Below are 26,445 nucleotides of genomic sequence, written 5' to 3'. Positions count from 1 at the left end.
CTAAGAACTGGGTATGTAATATGCAAAGTAATTTCCTATGCTGCCTGTTTGCCTTGCACACGCCAATGAAGTTCAACTATTTGCCCTAATTTTTCCTGTGGCATCAAATATGAGACATTGGGACGAAATTATACCAATCTCATAATGTCACTATTCTATTCCTTGTTTCTTTCTTAAGAAAACAACGTAAAAAATGTACAGGCTCTGCTTTCTTTAAGAGAGAGTATCATATTATCAACACTTGTATGATCGTTATCAAAGTACACTTGAAGAAGCTACATCAAAAACATGACAAAATTGAGTTCAGTCATATAAAACATACGACACTGTTCAAGCAAGGAGCCTCAATATCTTTATCTGTTGACAGACATAAGTTGAATTAAGAGGTGAGTCTAACTGCTTAAAAGGTGTACGCTATCATAATCTTAAATTAAAGAAATGTATGAGTCAAAGCTACAATTTTACAAACGACAACTTATCAACTATAATAGAAAGCTAAACATGCATGCAAAGCTAGGAAGAGCACAATACATACACGTGTCTTGATGCCTTTCTTTACAACCCACACATTCTTTTCATTTGCTTGCTTGTCAGAAATATATCTATTATAATCATCCCAGGCTTCTTTAGTTGCTGAAACTGCAAAAATAAAAATGAGTGGACCCCATGTACTTGCCGGATTGACAGGTGTAATGAGGGACCATAACTGGAGGCAGGCAATTAGCAAGAAGTATTTATTCATGAACCGGCTGAAACCAAGACAAACAGGTTTAATCAGACTTCACAAAATCCACTCAATTCGGTGCAGCCAAAATTTTTCCTAATATAGCATAAAACTATGTAATAAAAAACATGTTTTTAATCTATAAATACATTATATTGGAACTGAATTGAAATATATCCATGTTAAGCAGCAATTTATAAAGTAAGAGGAAATCAGACCACAAGCATGAATGCGAAATTATTCAATACGAATTCTAAACTACTCTTTTGACAGAATGAGAAAGAAACAAAGCATCCCACAAGCATTAATGAAATTGTTCAATAACAATTCCGGAGTGATAATTTGACAGACAAGTAATTGAAATAAACAACACTCAAAAATAACCTTCAATCCATAGTTTACTCTCTAAAAAGTATGATGCCCATTGAGACACAACTCCCCCCCAGAAACGTATTTTCCAAAATATTTATTATCATCCCACAGATGAAGTTGGTATTAAGTGAGAAGGAAAGCCTAATTATGTTTTCTTGATGATAAAACAACCAACAAGCATGGATGTATACCAAAGGTACTGTGAAGATGAATTTGATTATACTAGGAAATCCAAGATTGCCTTGGTCACGCCAGTGTATCATTTGAACTACAAAATTTCCTTTATGGAAACCTGTGTAGCTATTCAATAACTATATTCCTAAACTACTCGAGCATAATCAGAATTGTGGTGTAGAGAAATTACAGGTTATGATCTGTGAGTCTTATTTATAAGACTTCATACTCTGATGTTAAAATGTATTTCAGTCATTGAGTTTGACAAATTGAATCACAAACCGTTAAGCCTTGAACTTTTAGGGTTGGAGGAAGGATATCTAAGAAAATCAGTTAATGACATCTATGAAACATTTCCCTGCCATTATTATCCACAATACAATCTTTTCCAATAATGCTTTTAGCTTGTTACAACAAAATCTAGCATCCTCGTATGATGTAAAGTCCTAAGCATTAAGGGGCTAGTTTTGTGCACTCAGAATGGTTACCCACTATCACTAGCTCTTCCCACACTTCTAGTTGGCTCTTCTTCAACTCAAGGGGGCTTCCCTAAAGATAAGATTGCTATGGCTATTGAGTGGAAGCACAGGGTGAATTTTGAAGAGTAAACCTTAACATGTATGATAGTAGTACACTGGATTATTGAGTGGTGTGAGAACAAAAGGTGACAGAAACCCAAGACTGTGAAATTCCAAATCCTCAAGGAACCCCTACTGCAGCAAATCTGACATGAAGCAGATTATCTCCCCCTACGTGATTTTAATATACATTCATCAAGTTATTCTCTGAATACTTAAGCAAATTACTTCTGTAGCCTACACTACTTAAATTTGATTACATGAAACAAGGAAACTAAGCAAAGAACAAGATACATAGGATACAGTTATTTTTGGACAAAATAGTCCCCGGAAAAACCCAATGCGAGAAAACTGGTGCAGCAGCTCTGAGGGTTTATTATTATGCAGGAGAAAATTCTGAATACAAATCTAGGATGCTCAACTAGCAATCCTTTACAGAGAAAATATTGGACAAAAGACTGGTGAAATGATCTCACCCTGTCACTGGAGAATCAGTGACTGATCCTCAGCTCTGGGAGGCTCTACGTCACCCTCTGATGGCCTCTGCGTCAAACTACGTCACCCCTCCTGGGTATTACACTGCCTCTCTGCTCTGGATCTTCTGCTAGCTGAGAAATCGACTTTCTTGCCTCCAATCTCACACCCTGGCTTCCGGCAACTAAACTTCAAATTCCCTCTGCAGAAACTCAACTTCCCCTCACTGACTGTGCTGCCTCTACATCAACACTGCGTATGGCAGCATCAGCCCTCCTCTGGACGTCTTTTTGTCCTTTCTCTGCCTTGTATTCTCTGGAAATTCCTTCTCCCGGATTCTCACTGCCCCTCTACTGCAAGATCTCCCCAATCGATTTTCCTCCTGAGAACTTCTCACCTCAGAAAATCGATTTCCTCAATCTCTCTGTGTGTTTCTAAATGAACCCCAAGCCTCCTTCTTATACTTTTCTCGTTGAGACTTCAACAACCAAGATTAAGTCTCTAATCAACGGCTAAGATTAAAACTTGACTTGATCCGCCTTCTAAATCATTCTCACCCATATTTTGATTAATACCCATTAATATTTTAATTTTCCTAAGTTTAGACTTAGGGACCCCATTAAAAATATTAATTATTTTAATAAAATATAATTCGGGTGGAATTTCATCAAACGGTTTCTGTGTTCTTTAGAACTCATGTGCCTTAGCCTCTCCACCAATTTTCAAGGCTAGAGCACTTCTGATGCTACCAAAAACTAACACTCCCTCTTAGCGAGGAAAGTGCTCTAGAAACAATGTCCAACTGCATGTTGCTTTGTCTCTAAAGCACCTCCTTTCCGCACTGTTGCTGCCACCAACACTGTGTTGCTGCTACTCTTGTACTGTTGCCCATGACACTGCCACTGCCACTATTGCATCTATACTACAACTCCCTCTCAAATGCTGCATCTGCTATGCTGTTAGCACTGCCACTGCTAACACTGCATTCGTACTGCAACTTAGTTGCTGAGAGAAGCAACCGAAAAACATCCAAAATTAACTGAACTTAACTGTGTTCATCATAATACCATGAATGTTGGAATCTGATTGCCCGAGTCTTTGATCCTTTGAATCTTCTATGCTGCTACTGACTTTTGCACTATGCCAACTGCACTGCTGCCAACCTTGCTCTGCCCTGATCAATCTCTGGTCTCCAGCTACTACATCTGTCCTCCAAACAATCCACTGCATCATCTGACACTAAGTCCATCTCACTACTGTTGAATCTCTGGCTCCCATAGCAAGGAATTGATCCAAGAGGTGGACACCTCAAGGATCTTGCCCACATGTAGTCCTCTCGACTATAGCTCAATATCGCCCCATTTCGCTCTTGGAGATGCGTGGGCACTCATGGCAAACTCATCTTCGTCATTTTTTGTTGGAGCAGCCTTAGGATCATGTTTCTCATCCTTATCCTTTTGCTTCAAAGGACACTGGTATGCAAAATGGCCCATCTCACCACATCTGAAACATTTCACCTTCAAAATGTCCTTTTGCTTCGGCTTCTGTTGTCCCTTTGATGTTAGAGTTGTGTTCTCCTCCTCCTCCTTGGTCTTCGTGCCACTCCCACTGTTGCTATTGAGGTTGACCTTAACTAGGTCCCTCCTTAATTCCTCTAGTTGAAGGGCTGCCCACATCTCCTCCCATGAAGGTAGTCTTTCCCTGCCCAATATACTTTGGACGAAGACTTGCCATTCATCCAAGACTCCATTCAGGGCTATCCTTACCATCACAGTAGACGGAGGAGTGGACCCCACTGTAGCAAGCTGGTCTCTGATGTCCTAAAGACGTTGAAGATAAGAGTTAACTCCTTATCCCTTCTGCATCAATGTCTGCTGCAACTTTTGTTCTAGGTACATCTTCTGCTGTTCGGAAGAACCTTCATACAGAAAAGACAAAGCTTCCCACATCTCTCGAGCTGTATCTTTGCCCTGCAAGTGTGAGACCACATGATCTTGAACATCGAGTATGAACCTCTTTGCCTTCCCCTACTCGGCCTTGTACTTCTTCTTTTGATCATTGTCAGCAGGAACAGCCACAACACTCTTGATGTAGGCTTCGAGATCGTACTCGTCAACACCAGCTAAGATTTTGGTCTTCCATATGACATAGTTGGAAGCTCCTTCCAACCTGTCCTGATCTTTAAGCCCATGCGATGCCATCTCACCCAACTGTCGAACTAACTCCTCTAGTCACTGCTCAACTACCTAGCAAGTGAGAAATTCGAACTTTTTGGCAAAAAGTTTTCTGAGGAGAAAATTCTCCTTCTATGTGTCTTTGCTCTTTTCCGATAGATTTCTGCCCCAACAAAAACTGCGCCCTTCAAGCATTGCACTGAGGCTCTGCGTCACTCCCTCTGCCTCTGCAAACTCATGAACTGGAAATCATACCTCTTTGTCAACTCTCTCAAAGAGAGATTTCCTCGGAATCTCTGCTTCCTAGCAAGGACTACGCAATCCCTTCAAGGGGATTCAAATTGCTTCCAAGTGCAGCTTTTGGCCTCTTTGCTCAGCATTGGATCTACTCTTCCTATTTCAAAATCAATGCTCTGATACCATGTGAAAATTCCTAATCCTCAAGGAACCCCTACTGCAGCAAATCTGAATCTACTTTACCTGCTTGATTTTAATATACATTCATCAAATTATTCTCTGAATACTAAAACAAATTACTTCTGCAGCCTACACTACATAAATTTTATTACATGAAACAAGGAAACTAAGCAAAGAACAAGATACATAGGACACAGTTACTTTTGGACAAAATAGTCCCCGGAAAAACCGAATGCGGGAAAACTGGTGCAGCAACTCTGAGGGTTTATTATTATGCAGGAGAAAATACTAGACAAAAGACTGGTGAAATGATATCACCATGTCACTGGAGAATCAGTGACCGATCCTCAACGCTGGGAGGCTCTATGTCACCCTCTAATGACCTATGCATCAAACTGTGTCACCCTATGCAGCTTCTACGTCGCCCCTCCTGGGTATTACACTGCCTCTCTGTTATGGATCTTCTGTTGGCTAAGAAATCGACTTTCTTGCCTCCAATCTCACACCCTAGCTTCCGGCAACTGAACTTCGAATTCCCTCTGCAAAAACTCGACTTCCCCGCATTCACTGCACTGCCTCTGCATCAGCACCGCGTATGCCAACGTCAACCCTCCTCTGGACATCTTTCTGTCCTTTCTCTTCCTTGTATTCTCCAAAAATTCCTTCTCCCGGATTCTCACTACCCCTCTACTGCAAGATCTCCCCAATCGATTTTCCTCCTAAGAACTTCTCACCTCAGAAAATTGATTTTCCTCCTAAGAACTTCTCACCTCAGAAAATCGATTTCCTCAATCTCTTTGTGTTTCTAAATGAACCCCAAGCCTCCTCATACTTTTCTCATTGAGACTTCAACAGCCGAGATTAAGTCTCTAATCAACGGCTAAGATTAAAACTTGACTTGATCCGCCTTCTAGATCATTCTCACCCATATTTTGATTAATACCCATTAATATTTTAATTTTCCTAAGTTTAGACTTAGGGACCACATTAAAAATATTAATTATTTTAATAAAATACAATCTGGGTGGAATTTCATCAAACATTTTATGGGTTCTTTAGAACTTGTGTGCCTTAGCCTCTCCACCAATTTTCAAGGCTAGAGCACTTCCAATGCTACCAAAAACTAACAGACTGGTGACCTTCCAATTCTTGGGCAAAATGGGGTCAAAAAGGCATGGATCTAAGAGCGCTAATGCATGAATGTGTGAGGAAAATATGAACGGTCATGCATGTCACAAATCAGCCTTAGCTTGCTGAAAATTGATGAAGAAAATTATCCTTGGAGTGCTAAGAGTGCTACCCCAAGACAAAACAATGTAGCTGATGTTATATTGGTTCACACAACAACCTAGTTTGTCAAATGCAAGTTTAATATAACCAATGTTTTAAGACTCCGACTCCGACTCCGACTCGGCTGAGGATCGACTCCGACTCCGACTCCGAAACGGTAATGACTCGGCCGGCTCGATTTCAATGACTCGGTCGTTGTAAAAAATACATTAAATATTTATTTTTTTATAAAAAAACATAATTTTAAAGATTTTAAACATAATTTTAGAGATTTTCGTTCATGTTTCCAAACACACCTACAACTGGAGTCCTTGCTGGCTGTGAGACTGAGGATGGTGGATTGGGATCTGCATTCAACTGAACAACATGTTCAAGTTCAGTTGATGTCTCGATATCTAAATCTAAATCAAGATCCTCATCAAGATCAAACTCTGCTGGACGACTCTCCACTACCCAATCTCATGTTGGATCAATGTCTTCCAACACAATGGGATCTGAATCAGGTCTTTTGTTCAGCAAATGGTTTCGTCTAAGCCGGAGGTTGTATTGGACATAAACTAGATCATTTAACCGTTTTTTATCCAAACGGTTTCTCTTCTTTGTGTTACTTGGGAGCAGGAGCGAAAATGGGAGCGGGAGCGACATTTTCAGAAGCTCCTGGTTTGGGAGCGAATCCCAAAGGAGTTCGACAACCAATGTCACTAACATCAAGGTACATAGAGGGATTGGTGCTCTTGATTCAATAAGAGTTCCATACCCTAATACATGACAAAATTCAATGGAAACATTGCAATCCTCCAATCCTGAAATCCTGAAAAACTGATAAGTCTGCTGGATTTTGAATGAAATCTAAAATTCTACTTTCTCCATATGAAATCCAATGAAGCCGAAACCACTCTCAAACATCCTGAGTCATTTCATGGTAATGTTAAAAATTTAAGTAAAAGGATGAAAATGAAGATTAAGGAGAATGTCACTTTTACTTTAAGAATTTAACATTACCATGAAATTTGAATAGCATATCAATAGTAGAGAGCATTTGAGTGTGTTAAATAGGGTTTGGGAGGGGAATGGACCCCAAATGACATTTAGCAAATTCATATAACACCTTGGAGTCCAAACCAATCAGAAATCACCTTAAAAATCCATTAAAAATATATTAAATTGTTGTTTAACGTGTTCTGGGCCGGCTTTTTGTGACTCGACCGAGTCATAACAGAAACGGCCGAGTTGGCCGAGTCAGCCAAACGTACCATTTCAAAGGCCGAGTCATGGCTGAGGGTATCGGCTCGGATCAACTCAGCCGTTTCGGTATCGAAACGGCCGTTTTTTAAAACAATGAAAATAAGGGGGATTTAATCTTCACATTACATTATCCCAATGGGTGATGCTCCATTACAAGTGTTAAAATTGACAACTAGGGCACACTCCACCTTAGATAGCTCATATGATGGAGATGATATTTTTATTCGATTCCTATTTCCGAGAGGTGCAAGATTGATCCAAAGATCATCTTGTTTGGATGAGCAGAAGTGATATTTTGAATTTAATTCTCACATATGTGCAAATTGTCAAGGTCGGCCAGAAGTCTAACGTAGGCTCATGAAGCCCAATATATGTGTCTCCACCCCTCATCGAATTGTATAAATAAGAGAGACCTTCTCCTCATTTGGATTATCACTCAACTCATATTTCTCTCTCCTCTCCTCATTGGTTTGTACAATAAAGAAGCAGCTCTTCTCTTCTCACGTTGACTTGGGTTGATCGAAAATTTCACACAGAAATCACAGGACTGTTTTTGGGCTATTAGCAGGGGCGTTGACCAGCATTTACCGAGGGTCAACTCATCTTCTTTGACTGTGTTTTTCAAGCAATTAGTTCGATCTTCTAAGGCCGCATCTCCTGGCACAAAAACCGAGGCAATTGGAGCAGGTTAATTGTAGCGTTGAGTCTACATTTACTATTAATGTTAATTTGATTGCTAATCTGGAAATTGATATTGGGCTAATAAGAAAAATTGAAGTAAATTGTTCTAAAGCATAGAACATGCCATTGTTATCTAAAATTAACATGGGATCGGAGCTAAGGTGAAGACAAAGCCCAAGCAAGAGTGAAGTCATCTAAAATTAACATGGGATCAGAGCTAAGGTGAAGACAAAGCCCAAGCAAGAGTGAAGTCAAGCAATCACTAAAGGAAGTTGTTGGACAAGGACTTGGAACTAGTCCCAATGACGACTACATCTTTCTTCAAATCCGAGGACAAGCTCAAGGACAAATCCGACTATCATGCATGGAAGATGATCTTGGATTTGACTTTGGAAGAGAATGATGCCATGGACTATGTCAAGGGAAGAATAACCGAGCCTCCCTCAAATGCAACCGTTGTTCAAACAAAGTACAAGAAAGGTGAGACAAAAGCTAAGAAGATTATTGTTGATTCTATTCATAAGCCTTTGGTTGCATATATTTCTAATTTAGAAACATCTAAGGAGATGTATGAAAGACTGGTTGGGATGTTCAAAGTGAACAATGCAAATCAAATTCTTTTTCTCAAGAACAAGTTGAAAGACATCAAGATGGATAGAGGAGAATCCATCCAATCCTAACTCATGAGGATCACCGAGATCAAGAATGATCTCTTATCTATTGGAGAAGTCATTGGTGATAGGGCACTCTCTCTTATTGCTCTTGGGGGCCTTACAAAAGACTGGGATGTGTTCAACACTACCATTCTTAACAATGAGGGGATTCGAGGATATGAGGAACTATTGGCCAGATGCACTCAAGAGGAAATAAGGATGACGGAACAAGACAAACCCTCAAATGGAAACAATCCTACTGCCTTCTCTGCTCATTCTAGAAGGAACAATGTTGGTCCAAGGAATCAAGGACAAGGGTTCAAGCAAGGATTCAAAGAAGGAAGAAAAGGAAGGTGCTTCAATTATAACAGGTTTGGCCACTTCGCTAGAGTGTCCTCACAAGAAGGATGCTCCAAGAGATGATGACAACAATAACAACAACAACTTCAAAGGCAATGGCAATCAAAGGAACAACAAGTTCAATAACAAAGGGAAGAGGAATGCACCTGATACTCGAAATGGAGGTGGTCGTCCTCCCAAGAAGTTGAGAAAATCTAGGTATGATTAAGTTAATGTTGCAAAGCAAAATGAATTTTATCTTATTTCTACCCTCTCCACCACCTCTCCTCTAGATACATTGGACCGTTGGTTGATTGATAGTGGTGCCTCAAGGCACTTCACTAGGTATAAAAAAGCTCTCTCAAACTTTGTTGAGAAGAAGACAAATATGGAGATGTTAAATTGGAAACTAGGGCCAAACTCCATTTGGGTCATCTTATTTATGGCAGCTGATATTTTTATTGGATCCCTCTCATCGAAAGGTGTAGGATTGATCTAAAGATCATCCGATTCCGATAAGTATTTATGAAGTTATGAATTTATTTATGTTATAAATCAAATTGTCAAGTCGGCCAGCAACTTGAATAGGCTCAGAAGCCCAATAGACGTGTCTATTCATCATCCACGTTTTAGTATAAATTATTCTTGAGGTGATCTCTTCTCCACGTCTTGGGTTTTTGGAGAAGGAGAGAACAAAAAGAATACGCTGGCCTAGAAGGAGCCCTAGCGCAGATGATGCCCTAACGAATGTATGCTGATCCAACACAGGGTCAATGAAGACTCCTTCAACGCAGTCAATGAATCATCCTTTTGTTGCAACGCATTCTCAAGAGGAGAGCTCGTTGGAGAGATTCTCTTGTGCCCTAGCCGCAGCAAGGAGGAAGGAACAACATGGAAGAGGGACTATCTTAAGGGTCAAAGCTCACTATTTTGGGAGTCCGAGTTGCTGGTAGAGGGGCCGAGGTCTCTTGGAGGAAGGCTGAGTTTGATGGGAAGTATTGTGGATCTGTTTGAGGGCTAGAAGAGGGTTGTTTTGGTGGGCTGTTGGAGGGCCACAGCCAGTTGAGGTAGGCTGCAGGCTAGCATCCCAAAACAGGCCAGCATCCCAAAACAGGCCTGCGTTGAGTTGTTAAGGGCTGCCATATGCCCAAAACAATAGCTCACAAGAAAGGCTTTACTCCTTGCCTAGGCCACAGTAAATTCAAGGCTGATTTGTGGGTTGAATGAAGGGTTGTTGAAGCAAAAGCCCTAACCAGTCACAGTAAAAGACAATAGGTGTAGAAGACTTGGAGGGCAACTTGTGGAGAAAGCGTTGGGTCACAGTTTATGACCAGACTTGGATCAGTTTGATGGGTAGTTGTAGGAGACCTTAGGAGCTGTTTGGAGAAGCCCACGTCCCTAAGCTTCGGTGATGATTACAGTAATAGAGAAATTAATACTCTCCTCCTTGGTGGTATTCATCTCCATGAATGGGATTAATGACAACGTATTCCTGTGGCAAAGAAAAGCTATGAAATCTACAGCATGATGTATGGGCAGCATGAGATCATGGGCAGCATAATGGGCAACGTGATGTATGAGATCATGGGCAGCATGATGCATGAGATCATGGGCAGCATAATGGGCAGCATGATGATGAATGAGATCATGAGCATGGGCAGCTTGATGATGAATAAGACCATGGAAGATGCAACATGATGAGCAGCATGAAGATGATGAACAAGAGGCAGCACTACAATAGGTGAAGTCGTCACCTTGGAGAATCAGTTGAAGCAGAATGTCTTCAATTGATATCATCGTTATAGGAAATGATCTATGCTCAAATCTAGATAAGTCAAAGTGTTGACTTCTGTTGTAAATGTACTATCTCTCTCACTTTCTTCGCTGAACTTTGAAGAACATAAAAGAAAAATTGATCAAGGGTTTCCCTACAATGTGGCGTTTGTCCCTGGCTGGCGCCACATCTTGTGTCCTCTTGTCTTGGCTTGTCTTCTACGATTTATATTTATGTTCTATTTGCAGTTTATCTTAATGCCGATGTGATTGCTAACTGTGAAAATTTAAATAAATTGCTCTAGCATAGAACATACCTAAAATTAACAGGAGGTCATAATTGGGGACAATGCCACCTATCCCGTGAAAGGAATTGGGACCGTTACTCTTCACTTAAATCAAGGTCAAACCCTTTATCTACAAGAAGTGTCATATGTACCTGACTTGAAAAAGAACTTGGTTTCTATTTCTGCAATGGAAGATAAAGGTTTTAAGGTGTCAATCGTTGATGGGAAGGGTCGTCTTTGGCAAACGAATACAAGAGATGCAATCACTCTAGGATTCAGGGTTGAAGGTCTCTATCAAGTTGGAGGAAGTCTGTTGGGACTCAGCATGATTACTCCATTGGTGGGCCCAGAGGGTTTTAGAGGAGTTTTATGGGTCCGACTGGAATCGCTTACCATATTTCATCATCGAGATTAATTCCGCATGGTTTGCTTTTTGTTTCGTTGCGTTCTGAAGATTTCCGTAAAATGGCGTAAATACCAAGCATATTTTAGTTATTTATGCTTAAGGTGTTGTTTCACGCTGATTACTTGGAGAAACACTTTAGTGTAATAGCTCGTTGGAATTGGGGTGAAAAGATCTACAAGGCATAATGATAAAAAAGGACTTTGCGTGGCCAATGTGACAACAGAGACGAATTAAGCATTTTTCAGCATTAAAAGTGACTTTAATTAGTTTATAAAAGTCACTTTATTAAATAAAGGAAAAATGCTTTTAAATATTTAATAAAAAAAGGAGAAGGTGAAGGTGAAAAGACGACCCTAAATTCATTAAATAAGGAAAATGAGGAGACTCTCCTCATTCGTGCATTATGAATTTGGAGAAAGAGCTCTTGGAGAGAGTTTGTAGGAGAAGCTGAGGATTTGGAACCCTAGCTGCCATAGCAGAGCTCGGTGTTGCAACAAAACACCCTAGTTTGGGATTTGTGAGTGAAATCACTCAAATTTCACCGTTGGGATTTGAAAGAGAAAAAATAGCTGGAGACATTGAAGTAGAAAGGTGTTGTCAATTGATTTTATGTTCTTAGTTGGTATTTTCTATCTCCTCTTGACAGGTTGAAGGAGCCCATAAGGAGTCCCAGCTTCCATATCATTCACATGGGTTGATTTAGTGACCAAATCTCATATTGTTGAAGGGAACAAGTTGTGAATTCATTTGGGTCGAGTTTCTCTTGGGTGAAGTAGTTCATTTGCTGGTCAAGAGTCATATCTCTGGCTGGGTGCACTCTGAGCACAAGACTGCATCTACCCTTGCTAAAAAATCAAGCCATTAAGGTGCACACAGACTCACAGAGGTAATTTATCTATCTGGTTGAAGGCAGCACTGTAAGGAGACGCTTCAAGCTTGAAATGAGATTGAACCTCTTGTCATTGTGATGTATTGAGCTGCTGTATACAGAGAAATAAATTCTGAATATATATTTGCCATAGGGGAGCTGATACCCATCATTAAATCGTCTATTGTGCCCAGGTCTGCTTGCTGAAGTAATTACCAGGTTCTAAATCTGAGTTTTGTGCCTTGTAGGAATTGTTTACATGCCTTTGTGCTAATAAATTCATTGCTGTTATAATTCTGGGTCATTTCCTTTAACAAACAACACTCAATCTCTTGTCATATGGGTCATATCAGTGGTGTATTTCTTGTGGAATGTTTTATGAATGATATATGGTTGTCTGAGCTTATTTATTTAGTCCTGAGTTAGTTTATTTGAGGATGAATTGGGGCAAAGTGCAATTACAGCTAATAGTGATCATACTGTTTGAAGAAATGCCTCACTGAAAGTACAAGCAAATCTCAGAAATTACAGTGAAAAGTTGGGGTCACTTTCGAGTGGGAATTTATATCAACAGTCTCTGTTATTTCTGAGCATAAGGTGCCATTATAGTTGCTGGTTACAATCTGATTATACATTCTTATCTCAATATGCTGATGTATAAATTGATCAATCAGAAATTTACACCTACAGCAGTATGCCATTTAAGTGTTTGGTGAAATATCACACAGAAAAAACATACTAAACTCATAAAACTCAGTGACATTTTGGAATATTTCCTAGTTGAGAATATTACAGTGGTAACAAAACATTGATCTTGGCTCAGTCGTGGGTTATCTTTGAGAAGCCATGTTCGAGGACATTATTCTGAAGGTGTCAAGACACAGTTGTTGGGTTCAAAGGGCAGATTATAACAAGGGAACAATGCTACTAAGTCAAGAAGAATTATTTGCCAAAAAAATAGAAAATTATAACAAAACCTTCGCAAAGGTGATATATGACATGGAAGCATGGGTGTCATCAAATGCAGTAAATAGAGAAGGCAATAGCAAATCCAAAGATGAAAAGGTAGTCAAGGACCAGGAAGCAAGGATTGAAGATGAAAATTATGACCAAACCTTCCAGAACGAATTGAGAAAAGTCTCAGCTGTTGAAAATAAAGCTATCACGGATTCACCCCAACACGTTGGAACAAGAGTTTGGAATGAAAGGGAATCAGAAATTGCTACAGAATGCGTGTCATCACTTAGCGAGAGTGTTGAGTTAGATGACGAGTACAAAGAAAACCATGAGACCACAACAGTTGATGATTCCCAAGAGGTGTGCAAAGATGATAACACACAAGTGGTCAACGGTGCAAACTCAGTCCCATCAGTTGATTAGGTAAATGTTGCTCACAAGTCTACTTATGCCTATAACTTGGAAAACCAATTGAAAATGGACTTTGACAAGATTAGGGCAGCCACAAGGCAATATGATGATTCACTGGTATTGGTGACAGATTATTGTTGGAGAAGTGCAGTGGCACGTGACAATTTAGGAGGAGAGCCTTCACTTGCAGATTTTCAGACTCTCAGGGAGGCATTGGTAGAGATGAAATCTAACTACCTATACCTCCTTTCAGATAGAGATCACCTACTCATGTTTACTGAGATATATCATGATGCACTAGTAGGGAAAGAAGAAGTCAATGGGCTTACTTATAAGCTTGAGATTTCCCAGGAGTCCTTGACAAGCACTCAGATGGCCCTTCAAGAATTAGAGTTGCAAGTTGACAAACTTTATATGGAGTTGAATTGTGTACATTCTTCTATGGCAACCATCACACAAGAGAATGTTAGGGACACTCATGATTTGATAGAGGAGCCTCCTGTGATAATGGATCACGAGGAGCACCCAGATGAACTGACACTTACAGAGAGGCATGTTCCAGAGGTTTCTGATTATACACCCATGAGATGTAGATATAGATATATTTCAAATGAGGATACATCCATTTGGGATCCAAGTTCAGTTGACACAAGTCGAGTGGATACAGGAGACCCTGGTTGGCATTGGGATCCAAGTGGGGTTTTCAATCATTTACGGGGTGTAAAGGATGACTATGGCGTTGACAATGTGATCGACCCAATGACCAAACATTCACGTTCCTTCACACTTCCATCAGAGTTATGGTCAGCACTAGTGGCGAGTTGGTTTGACGCAAGAGTGTGCAGACTTCAGGAGATGTCTTAGCACCTTGTTCATGCATGGGTTGCAGGGTGGTTAGCATGCCCCGAGGGGGGTTATTCAGAAGCGATGGCATTTGTATGCCACCAGATAGAGCAGTCTATGGGGATGATCTTCTTCCATTGATGTATTGGGCACTAGAGCCACCGAGGATTAGCACAACAATGACATCCCCATTAGCATGTGAGGAGTCATGTCACTTAGGTCCACCAGGACAAAGGAGATATGGCTCACAGCATGGTGGGTCCACTAGCAAGATGGCAGATACATTGGCGCAAGCGAGATACCAGACAGTACAGAGTGCGTCAGCAGCATGCAATGATACCCAGTGGGGTACAGGGATATGCCATGGTGTGCAGGGGTATGCAAAGGAGTACGATGATGCATGGTTTTATGCAGTGGTGTATGGTGTTGCACAATGGAATCTCAGAGCATTGCTTTTGGGGAGACAGATTGATTGGGACATCGGGCATACCAATGGGCCTGGCTTAACCAAGATTAATGAGTGGATGGATGAGCATCAGGGAGCATTGCATTCCTCGAAGTTTGATCTTCGATTGGAGCATCACCTGATTAGAGTCAGAGAGCAAGATACTCGCAGGACTACCCATGGGTATCCATATGGGTTCTTGATCACGCCTTTGGGATTGACCCATGCATCTATCACTTTCCAGTCCGACATACTGTTGCAGAGGCTTCTGTTGTTGTTCTTTGATGCTCTCATCACATATAGCAGGACACACGGGGGTCACCTGAGACAATTGGGTGAGACACAGTGCATCATGGACAAGATAATGACTTCCCAGCTAAGGCATATGGTAGGAGTGTGAGTTGACAGATACATGATTAGGGATGGCGTGACCCACTGCAGAGGCAGCATATGTCCTGCCCTTGAGTACACACTTAGGGAGATGATCAAGAGAGAGTTGCATGACACACCTTCGGTAGGACATTTTGAGGCATTGTATAAGCATGGGGCACAGTGGATGGTAAGCCTCTTTTAGAGGAAGGCATGTGGGCTCCAGGCAATAATTGGGTACATCACCAAGAAACAGGATAGCATAGTCCAATGTGTGATTAGGCAGGGGCAGGGAAGTTTAGCATGCCCCAGTTTGATTCATGATACATGGTGTTCCATCTATTGGTTGCATACAGGGATTAGTGATGGGGCGCAGATGGGTGCCAACAATTAGCAGGGCTTCGCCGTAGCAATTAGTTATGATCAGAGTGGCGCAACGGCAACTTGGAAATTTCCTTTTAGGATTAGCATGGGACCATGGCATTACAACACTTGACAACTCAACCACCATTATGGGTGAGTTGGTCTTTACAGGGGAAGATCACTCGGATCTTCCATTGGACTTCAATTTGGCGGAGGGTGTTTCACTTCTCAGTGATTCATTGGGGGTATCAGAGGTGGTAGTGGTTAGTTCCTGTGGGCGAGGATCCTTTTTAGCAGGTTTTGGAAGGTACTTTCAGGAGTTCACTCGTGAGGTGCACGAGATTGGTTTTCTGGTAGAGCAGCTTCTTGAGGAGTTGGTCGAACTTTCACATTATCGAGATGCTCTACTTATTGGCAGTATGCAAAGGGCCTCTAGTGTTTATTCCTTGTTGGTGAGTGAGTGGAACGAGAGATGCCTCATGATGACTAGGATGGTTTGGGACCCTGGTATTCACTTGGATCAACTTGTGGAGCGACAACATGCGATGGCATTGCTTGAGGGCAAGCAATTTTGGGGAGGGGAGACTATAATATCACCAAATTTTGGATTACTAGGCAAGGTGGTTATGAGGGTTTTCCAGAGCTTGTGTCAGCCTAGTCATAGGAGCAAGATTACTCCATTGGTGGGCCCAAGGGGTTTTAGAGTAGTTTTATGGGCCAAACTGGGATCATCAGAAGTTCTCTAGCCTTGAAAATTGGTGGAGAGGCTAACACAAATGAGTTCTAAAGAACCCAAAAACCATTTGGTGAAATTCCACCCGAATTGTATTTTATTAAAATAATTAATATTTTTAATGGGGTTCCTAAGTCTAAACCAAGGAAAATTAAACAATTAATAGGTATTAATCAAAATATGGGTGAGAATGATCTAGAAGACAGATCAAGTCATGTTTTGATCTTAGCCGTTGAATAGAGACTTAATCTCGATCGTTGAAGACTCAACAGGGAAAGTATAAAATGGAGCCTTGGGGTTCAATTGGAAACACACACGGAGAGAACAAACTGATCAAGAATTTGATTCCTAGGGCAGGGTTTGCTAAGGATTCCGAATTCAGTGATCATTCTATAGCAAAGGGGAAGTGAGAATCCAGGAAAAGGACTTTTCGGAGAATACAGACAAAGAGGCGGAGAGAGCCAGTAGAGCAGAAAAGTTGCCTATCATGCAGAAGCCTGAATTGCCAAGAACAACAGGAACTGTCGCGAATTGCCAGAACTGTCGGGAAAGTTGACACAAAGGGCAGAAGCCGGAACTGTCGAGAAAGCTGACGCAAATGGCAAAAGTCGGAACTACCGAAACAGCAGGGAAAGCTAACGCAAAGGGCAAAAGATGTGATGCAGAAATAGCCGGGGTTAGCCAGTCTTGTGCCGGATCAGCCGGAATTCTGCTGGGTGAAGTGAGGTAAAACTCACTCAGATTTTCCACCAGTATTTTCTCTATAAAGGATTGCTAGATGAGCATCCTAGATTTGTATTCAGATATTTCTCCTGCATAATAATAAACCCTCAGAGTTGTTGCACTGGTTTTCCCGCATTCAATTTTTCTGGGGGCTATTGTGTCCAAAAATAAGTGTGTCCTATGTATCTTGTTCTTTGCTCTGTTTTCTGTTTCATGAGATCAAATATTTAATTAGTGTAGGTTGCAGAAGTAATTTGCTTCAATATTTAGAAGAATAACTTGATGAATGTAATTTAAAAATCAAGTAGGTGAAGTAGATTCATATTTGCTGCAGTAGGGGTTCATTCAGTGAAGGAATTTTCACATGGTTTCGGAGCATTGATTTTGAAACAGGAAAGAGTAGATCCAATGCTGAGCAGTGAGGCCAAAAGGTGCACTTTGCAGCAATTCAAATCCCCTTGAAGGGACTGTGCAGTCCTTGCCAGGAAGCAGATCCGAGGAAATCTCTCTCTGAGTGAGTCGACAGAGAGGTATGATTTCCAGTTTGCAGAGGCAGAAGGAGTGACGCAGAACCTCAACGTAGTGCTTGAAGGGCGCAGTTTCTGGCAGGGCAGAAATCCGCTGGAAAAGAAAGAAGACACGTAGAAGAGGAATTTTCTCCTTAGAGAACTTTCCGCCAAAAAGTTCGAATTTCTCACTTGCTAAGCAACTAACCAATGCTAAGCAGGGATTAGAGGAGTCAATTCGACCATTGGGTGAGATGGCATCGCATGGGCTCAAAGATCAAGACAGGTTGGAAGGTTCTTTCAACTATGTCATATGGAAGACTAGAATCTTAGATGTTCTGGAGGAATATGATCTTGAGGCCTACGTCAAAAGTGTTGTAGTTGTTCCTACTGACAACAATCAAAAGAAGAAGTACAAGGTCGAGCAGGGGAAGGCAAAGAGGCTCATTCTCGATGGAGTTCAATATCATGTGGTCTCACACTTGCAGGGCAAGGATACAGCCCGAGAGATGTGGGAAGCCTTGTCTTCTCTGTATGAAGGCTCTTCCGAATAGCGGAAGATGTATTTGGAGCTGAAGTCGCAGCAAACTTTGATGTAGAAAGGAGAAGGGGTGAGCCTCTATCTTCAGCGTCTCCAGGATACTAGAGACCAACTTGCTACAGTGACGTCCACTCCTCAGCCAACCGCGATGGTGAGGATAGCCCTGAAAGGAGTCTCGGATGAATGGCAAGTTTTTGTCCAAAGCATATTGGGCAGAGAAAAATGACCTTCATGGGAGGAGATGTGGGTGGCTCTTCAACAGGAGGAGTTAAGGAGGGATCTAATGAAGGTCAACCTCAGTGGCAGCAGTGGGAGTGGCTCAAAGACGGAGGAGGAGGAGGAGAACACAGCTCTAACATTGAAGGGACAGCAGAAGTCAAAGCGAAAGAAGGGCATTTCGAAGGTGAAATGTTTCAGTTGTAGCGAGTTGGGCCACTATGCATCCCAGTGTCCTTCGAAAAAAAAGGACAAGGATGAGAAACATAATCCTAAGGTTGCTTCAGCAAAGATTGACGAGGATGAGATTCCCATGAGTGCCCACGCATCTCCAGGAGGGAGATGGGGCGATATTGCACTGTAGTCGGGAGGACTACATGTGAGTGGGATCCTTGAGGAGTCCACCTCTTGGATCAATTCCTTGCTACGGGAGCCCAAGGTTCAGCAGTAGCGAGATGGACTTTGTGTCAGATGATGCAGTGGAGTGTTTGGAGGACAGATGTTGTAGTTGGGTATCAGAGACTGATCAGAGCTGAGCAAGGCTGACAGCAGTGCAGTTGGAACAGTGCAAGAGTCAGCAGCAGCACAAAAGATTCAGAGGGTTAGAATCAGCGGCAGTCAGATTCCAACATTCATTGTATTATGTTGAACACAGTTAAGTTCAACTAATTTTGGATGTTTTTCAATTGCTTCTCTTTGGGAGGTAGTTGTAGTACAGATGCAGCTGTGTCATGGGCAGCAGTACAGTGGCAGTAACAGCAGCAACACAGTGTTGGTGGCAGCAACAGTGCAGAAAGGAGGTGCTTCAGAAACAGAGCAGCATGCAAGTGGACATTGTTGCTAGAGCACTTTCCTCGCTAAGAGGGAGTGTTAGTTTTTGGTAGCATCGGAAGTGTTCTAACCTTGAAAATTGGTGGAAATGCTAAGGCACATGAGTTCTAAAGAACCCAGAATCCGTTTGGTGAATTCCACCCTGATTGTATTTTATTAAAATAATTAATATTTTTAATGGGGTTCCTAAGTCTAAACTTAAGAAAATTAAAATATGAATAGGTATTAATCAAAATATGGGTGAGAATGATCTAGAAGGCAAATCAAGTCATGTTTTAATCTTAGCCGTTGATTAAAGACTTAATCTCAGTCGTTGAAGACTCAACAGGAAAAGTATAAAATGGAGGCTTGGGGTTCAATTGGAAACACACGTGGAGAGAACAAATTGATCAAGAATTTGATTCCTAGGGCAGGGTTGCTAAGGATTTCGAATTAAGTGATCATTCTGCAATAGAGGGGCAGTGAGAATCCAGGAGAAGGACTTTCCGGAGAATACAAACAGAGAGGCGGAGAGAGCCAGTAGAGCAGAAAAGTTGCCTGTCACGCAGAAGCTGGACCTGCCAGGAACAATCGGCACTGCTGCGAACTGTCGGAACAGTCGAGAAAGCTGACGCAAAGGGCAGAAGCCGAAACTGTCGAGAACAACCGGAACAGCCAGGAAAGTTGACACAGAGGGCAGAAGCCGGAACTGCCAGGAACGATCGGGAACTGCCGAAACAACCAAGAAAACTGACACAGAGGGCAAAAGCCGGAACTGCCAGGAACGATCGGGAACTGCCGAAACAGCCGAGAAAACTGACGCAGAGGGCAGAAGAGGTGACGCAAAAAGGATTGCTAGATGATTGCTAGATGAGCATCCTAAATTTGTATTCAGATATTTCTCCTACATAATAATAAACCCTTAGAGCTGTTGCACCAATTTTCCCGCATTGGATTTTTCCGGGGACTATTGTGTCCAAAAATAAGTGTGTCCTATGTATCTTGTTCTTTGCTCTACTTTCTGTTTCATGAGATCAAATATTTAATTAGTGTATGCTGCAGAAATAATTTGCTTCAATATTCAGAAGAATAACTTGATGAATGTAATTTAAAAATCAAGTAGGTGAAGTAGATTCAGATTTGCTGCAGTAGGCGTTCCCTCAGTGAAGGAATTTTCACATCGTTTACCATATTTCATCATCGAGATCAATTTTGGACGGTTTGTTGTTGGCTCTGTTGCGTTCCGACGATTTTTGTAGAATGGCATTAATAACATACATATTTTAATTATTTATGCTTAAGGTGTTGTTTCATGTTGATTACTTGGAGAAACACCTTAGTGTAATAGCTCGTTGGAATCGGGGTGAAAATATCTACAAGGCAAAATGATAAAAAGGGGCTATGTGTGGCCAATGTGACAATAGAGACGAATTAAGCATTTTTCAGCATTAAAAGTGACTTTAATTAGTTTATAAAAGTCACTTTATTAAATAAAGAAAGGAAAAGTGCTTTTAAATATTTAATTGGAGGGAAAAAGTGAGTTATAGAAAAACAAAAAAAAACAAAAAACAAAAAATGGGAAGGTGAAGGTGAAAAGGCAACCCTAAACTCATTAAATAAGGAAAATGAGGAAACTCTCCTCATTCGTGCATTGTGAATTTGGAGAAAGAGCTCTTGGAGAGAGTTTGAAGGAGAAGTTGAGGGTTTGGAACCCTAGCTGCCATAGCAAAGGAGAAAAAGATTTGCTGGAGATATTGAGGTAGAAAAGTGTTGTCAATTGATTTTATGTTCTTAGTTGGTGTTTTCTATCTCATCTTGACAAGTTGAAGAAGCCCATAAAGAGTCTCAGCTACCATATCATTCACATGGGTCGATTTAGTGACCAAATATCTCATTGTTGAAGGGAACGAGTTCTGACATCATTTAGGTCGAGTTTCTCTTGGGAGAAGTAGTTCATTTGCTGGTCGAGAGTCATATCTCTGGCTGGGGGCATTCTGAGCACAAGACTGCATCTACCTTTGCTGAGAAATCAAGCCATTAAAGTGCATACAGAGGTAATTTATCTATCTGGTTGAAGGCAGCGCTGTAAGGAGACACTCCAGGCTTGAAATGAGATTGAACCTCTGGTCATTGTGATGTATTGAGCTGCTGTATACAGAGAAATAAATTCTGAATATATATTTGCCATTGGGGAGCTGATACCCATCATCAAATTGTCTATTGTGCCCAGGTCTGCTTGCTGAAGTAATTACCAGGTTCTAAATCTGAGTTTTGTGCATTGTAGCAATTGTTTACATGCCTGTGTGCTAGTAAATTCATTGTTGTTATAATTCTGGGTCATATCCTTTAATGAAAAAACACTCAATCTCTTGTCATATGGGTCATATCAGTGGTGTATTTCTTGTGGAATGTTTTATGAATGATATATGGCTGTCTGAGCTTATTTATTTAGTCCTGAGTTAGTTTATTTGAGGATGGATTGGGGAAAAGTGCACTTACTTCTAATAGTGATCAAACTGTTCGAAGAAATGCCTCACTGATAGCACAAGCAAATCTGAGAGATTACAGTGAAAATTTGGGGTCACTTTCGAGTGGGAATTTATATCAACTGTCTGTGTTATTTCTGAGCATAAGGTGCCATTCTAGTTGCTGATTACAATCTGATTATACATTCTTATCTCAATATGCTGAAGTATAAATTAATCAAACAGAAATTTACACCTACAGCAGTATGCCATTTAAGTGTTTGATGAAATATCACAGAGAAAAAACATACTAAACTCATAAAACTCAATGACATTTTGGAATATTTCCTAGTTGAAAATATTAAAAATAGAGTGAAGTCGGGAATCGGGATATGGTGAAGGCAGGAACCATCACTGACCTCAGAAGAATCCCTAATGAATTGTTCAAGCTCATCCATGTAAACCCCATATAGGGTGTCGGAGAGAGGACAACTTTGTTTGAGACCAATAGTAATCCTAATACTCTTGAACAGCCAATAAGATTTGAGGAAACAGCCTACCATTGTCTCACAGATCATTATCACAGTACAAAACATGTCACGTACTATAAGAGCGGGGAGTCGCTCAATGAGTAAGTGTCTAGGAACAATGTCAAAGGTCCCCTCTGAAAGTCAGCAAAGTAACAGTAGAACTCAAACATTTATTATCCTCGTACAGCATTTATTGTCTGGCTTATGTATTTACTTGAAGCTCTGAAAATAAGCAGTTATCACACAAATGGGATCAATTTGTTGTGCTATCTTGTGATATCTCAAAATTAATCCAATCTGGGTGATTTATCCTAGCTAAGGAGACAGCCAAGGCACAAGTCCTGTATAATTTTGACAAAATAGATGCCCCTGGGACATAACCCTAATCAAAAGGTTTCCAGCCCAAGAGGGTCTGCCTGAAAGGGTCATTAACCAAGAAAAAAAACATTTTAGTTACTTCATATATATACAATTTAAACAAATTCCAGGATCCAATAGTCCCTTTGAGTAATTATGTGGCCCTTTTTCTTCTATTTGCCTGATCTGACTAAAACCAAATATTGTCCAATGACTCAATTGCGTAACATAGTCACACATTTGGAAGACCAAAATGAGGAGAAAACCCTTTTTTATGCCAACACTAGCAACCATCGAACAGATTGATATGCAGGAAGGTGTATACAGAGCATTTACAGAACCTTATTCTAGTACAAAGAACTAGAAAAATTGCTAGAATTGACATAGGGCAATCAAGAAACATCAGTAATAGAGAGTGTTAGTAATAAAAGAAAAAGCAAGGAAATGAAGGATTTCTGAAGATAATCATTACACATTCCATTGGATACTTCATTGCCAGAGAGATCTAAATAAATTAACAATATTGTTGACAAATACATGTTCCTTCTAGTACTTACCATATCAATTTTATTATGGAAGTGTCAGAAACAAACAGCATAATGACAATCTTTGTGTACATTTGCAACAGATCATGAGCAGATCAGAGAAAAACATTAGGGGATTGAAACGGACCTGAATTGTTCCCATAGATTTTTTGGAAGGAAGTTTATTATTGTATACTTTGTATTGGAGATTCTATTATCACAATAGAGGTCTGGAGAAGTATCACTGTCATTGATATATACATATCTCTTCATTGTGCAATGCCAACACCGGCTATATTTCTTCCAATGTAATATACAGTAACATGTTCATTGTCCACAACGTAATTTTGTTGTCCAACAACCTGACAAATTATTTCACAAGTTCAAAAATGGAAGCGCTTGCAAAACCTGCTTCAAGACAAAGAAGCTCTTAAGCAGTGAGAAGAAATGTTCCAATCAATATGATTTGATTAAAGTGAAACTTTAGATCAAGCAGATCTGGCATGTGTACAACACTTTTGGAAAGAAAAAGCATAAGACAACTATAAAAACACCACTTAGGCAAGAAAAACATGATATCTGACTTCTACATTTGAAAATATAGCATGTCATACGAAGGGGAAGCCACATATGCAGAAAAGACATTGACAAAATCCCACCAAACAGAACAGTTTATAGACACTTTAGGTTGTCCAACTTCTATCTGCTCAGTAGGTTGAAAAATTTTGAACTTCTTCAACCCCAGTGAAGGTGATTAATCTTGCCATTTGAAGCAAAATTGGAGGCATTATTGTCAAGAGAGATTTCGATTAAAATATTGAAAGAGGAAAACAAAAAGTATAAAATTGTAATGATCCCTTTGGGAAAAATACAGTAAATAACAAAGATGAACTTAAACAACTGAAATACACAAGGAATAACAGCAACAAGAAAATAGACACATATAAGAGCAGCAAAATCACTGAGCCATTTTATTATATCATGAAAAATGAGTACATCAAAGAAGTGATGATGGAACCTGGGCTTGCCGAGCAAGCAGAGCAAAACCCAGAAATACTATCTGACCCAGTAAGCGTATGACTTGAATCTATGACATGCACGGCCTGGTAAATGATTATAACTGATGTCGGTTGGCTTGAATAGTGCCCGGTTCAATGTCATGTCCCTTCTCTGATATATTTGTAACAGGGTGCTGCTACACAATTTTGCACAATTTTGGCTAAAGAAGAGAACCAATAATTTTCGACTTAGGGACTTAGGAGGCATTTCGACTTCTTTATTTGGCTGCTAGTGGGATGTGGGGGCCACCCACATGAGAATTCGGACTGGGCAATTCGAGTGGCTTGGAGGGAAGTCGAATAAGTGGTGGATGGAGGGGCCCACATGAGGCAACGGAGGCCCAAGGAGTTATAAGGAGGAAGCAACTCTCATTTTGGATTCATTCTTACACCTCGCAATCAAAATTACTTGACTGTTCGCTTTGCTATTTCGCTGAGTCAACCGGCTGTTTAGCCACGAATCTCTCAAGCGAGAGATTCAACCTCTACTTCGGGGGACCTTCCGTGCCCGCTCTAGAGAGTCAGTTTCATAAGGATTTTAGGAGTTCCGAGAGTGTGTTACAGCACTGCCATTCAACCAGAACAAGGAGTGCGTATTTCTAGCTAGCTGGAGAATACGCAGGGAAAATTTGGAGCCATCAATGATCAAGCAATTGTCGGGAGTGTTAGAGGATTGGGAGAGCAGCAAAAAGCCAGCATTTCTAGTGAGTTTTGCAGCCAGTAGAGTCAGCATCCCAGCAGTTCGAATTGCTGGGCTTGGGTACAGCGCAAGGGGCCAGTCTAGCACTTTCGTGGAGCTGAGAAGCAGGTGCCATAGGCCTACAGCCCATCCGGGAAGTCAAGGGATTGATAGTAGAGGTCAGCCCAACACTTTGGGACCATTTCCGGAAGGATTTACAGGAAGATTCCAGCAGGCCGAGTTTTGCAGTTGAAGCTGAAGTTGGGCTCCATTGGGGTCGAATTTCAGAAGTCTAAACCAGCCAAATCCCTTCATGGGTTTTTCTGGGTTTAGGCCAAGGAGTACGGGGTTAAAAGCTTATAATTTTTTGGGCAAAGCAAGTGTACTTTTAAGCCATTCGAACCTAGCAAAAAGGCAGTTTTGTAATATTCCTAATTAGCCATGGATAATTGGAATATTCGATTTTGCTCAATTTTGCCTTCTATAGCTATGTATAAATAAAAAGGTGAGGAAAGGGGGACACACTCACTTTATGAATAAAGACACTCCCTAGTAGCACAACGTTGTAACTTAAAGGGTGAGCCAAGGGGGGCCAAAGAACCACGTAGAGGAGGGGCCCACGTAGACACTTGGAGTGACTGCACAGATGGAGAGGAGCACGTGGCAAGAAGAGGCTACGTTGGAGGAGGTGGGCCTTAGGGTTTTGAGAGAGGCCAACGCTATAAAGGAGAGAGGAGCCTCCTCATTTTGGCATTCGATTATGTGCATTTGAGCTAGTCACTTCAACTTAGAGCACGCTAGCTGTTTAGCCTGTCTGCAGCACTGTTTAGTGCATCGAGTGTCTCCGTTCGGAGATCTCACCCTTAGCCCCGGGGGACTTCGAGTGCCTACTCGGGCAAGGTAGTTTCATCAGCTGTTTGTAGGAGGATTGATCTTTGGAGTTGAGGAGGAGCTGAGCATTCTGGATGACTACGCAGTCTTGAGAGAGGAGGACGCAGTCTCTTTTGGTAGGAGCTCCGGATTGGGTTTGTGTGGAGGATTTGAGCTGGGAGATTGAGCAAGGGACCAGCTCTTGCATATTGGAGGATTTTGGCAGAGTTTCAGGCAGAGTCTTGGAGGGTTCTATTCAGTGGCAGCGCAGAGCCTTGAGGGATTGCGTGGATCCTCAAGGGGGTGATTTTCGGGGGTCAACTATTTTAGAAAATCTTTCTGGGCTTTTCTGGGTTTATTGAGCAGAGGCTGATTCCTGAGTTTCCGCATTTTTTGAGGAGGGGAGCAGCCCCAAATCTTCACTTGATTCCAGCAATAGCAACAACACATCAGTTCTCCGGCAGCTTGGACGCAGTTCAGAGGGACCATTTACTTACTATTCTGAGTGTATTTCTTCACTTGCCTTGTGCAAGTCGAGGTGCTATCTTTCTGATCACCTCCTGTACTCTTTCCATTACTCAGTATAATAA

The 26,445-nt window shown here is 41.2% G+C and overlaps 1 protein-coding gene across 2 annotated transcripts in view; it reads right to left on the bottom strand.

Moving 5' to 3' along the window:
• ALA2 (aminophospholipid ATPase 2) overlaps positions 1–26,445 on the bottom strand; it is a 426,245-nt gene that overhangs the window by 357,374 nt on the left and 42,426 nt on the right. For both annotated transcript variants that reach the window (XR_016266798.1, XM_089458821.1), the window contains exons 2-3: positions 23,397–23,656; positions 536–749 (exon numbers count right to left, since the gene is read on the bottom strand). Coding sequence is in view for 1 of the 2 variants with exons in the window: in XM_089458821.1 (XP_089314947.1) it covers positions 536–749; positions 23,397–23,521 (339 nt within the window). In the remaining variant the exon portion in view is untranslated. The remainder of the gene's footprint in view (positions 1–535; positions 750–23,396; positions 23,657–26,445) is intronic.

This window comes from Pinus tabuliformis, chromosome 7 (genome assembly GCF_031772625.1).
Source record: "Pinus tabuliformis cultivar Carrire ecotype Pingquan chromosome 7, CPIR1, whole genome shotgun sequence".
NCBI classification, from domain to species: Eukaryota; Viridiplantae; Streptophyta; class Pinopsida; order Pinales; family Pinaceae; genus Pinus; species Pinus tabuliformis.
Note: the sequence above shows the minus strand (reverse complement) of the source record. Positions and strands in the feature narration are given on the sequence as shown.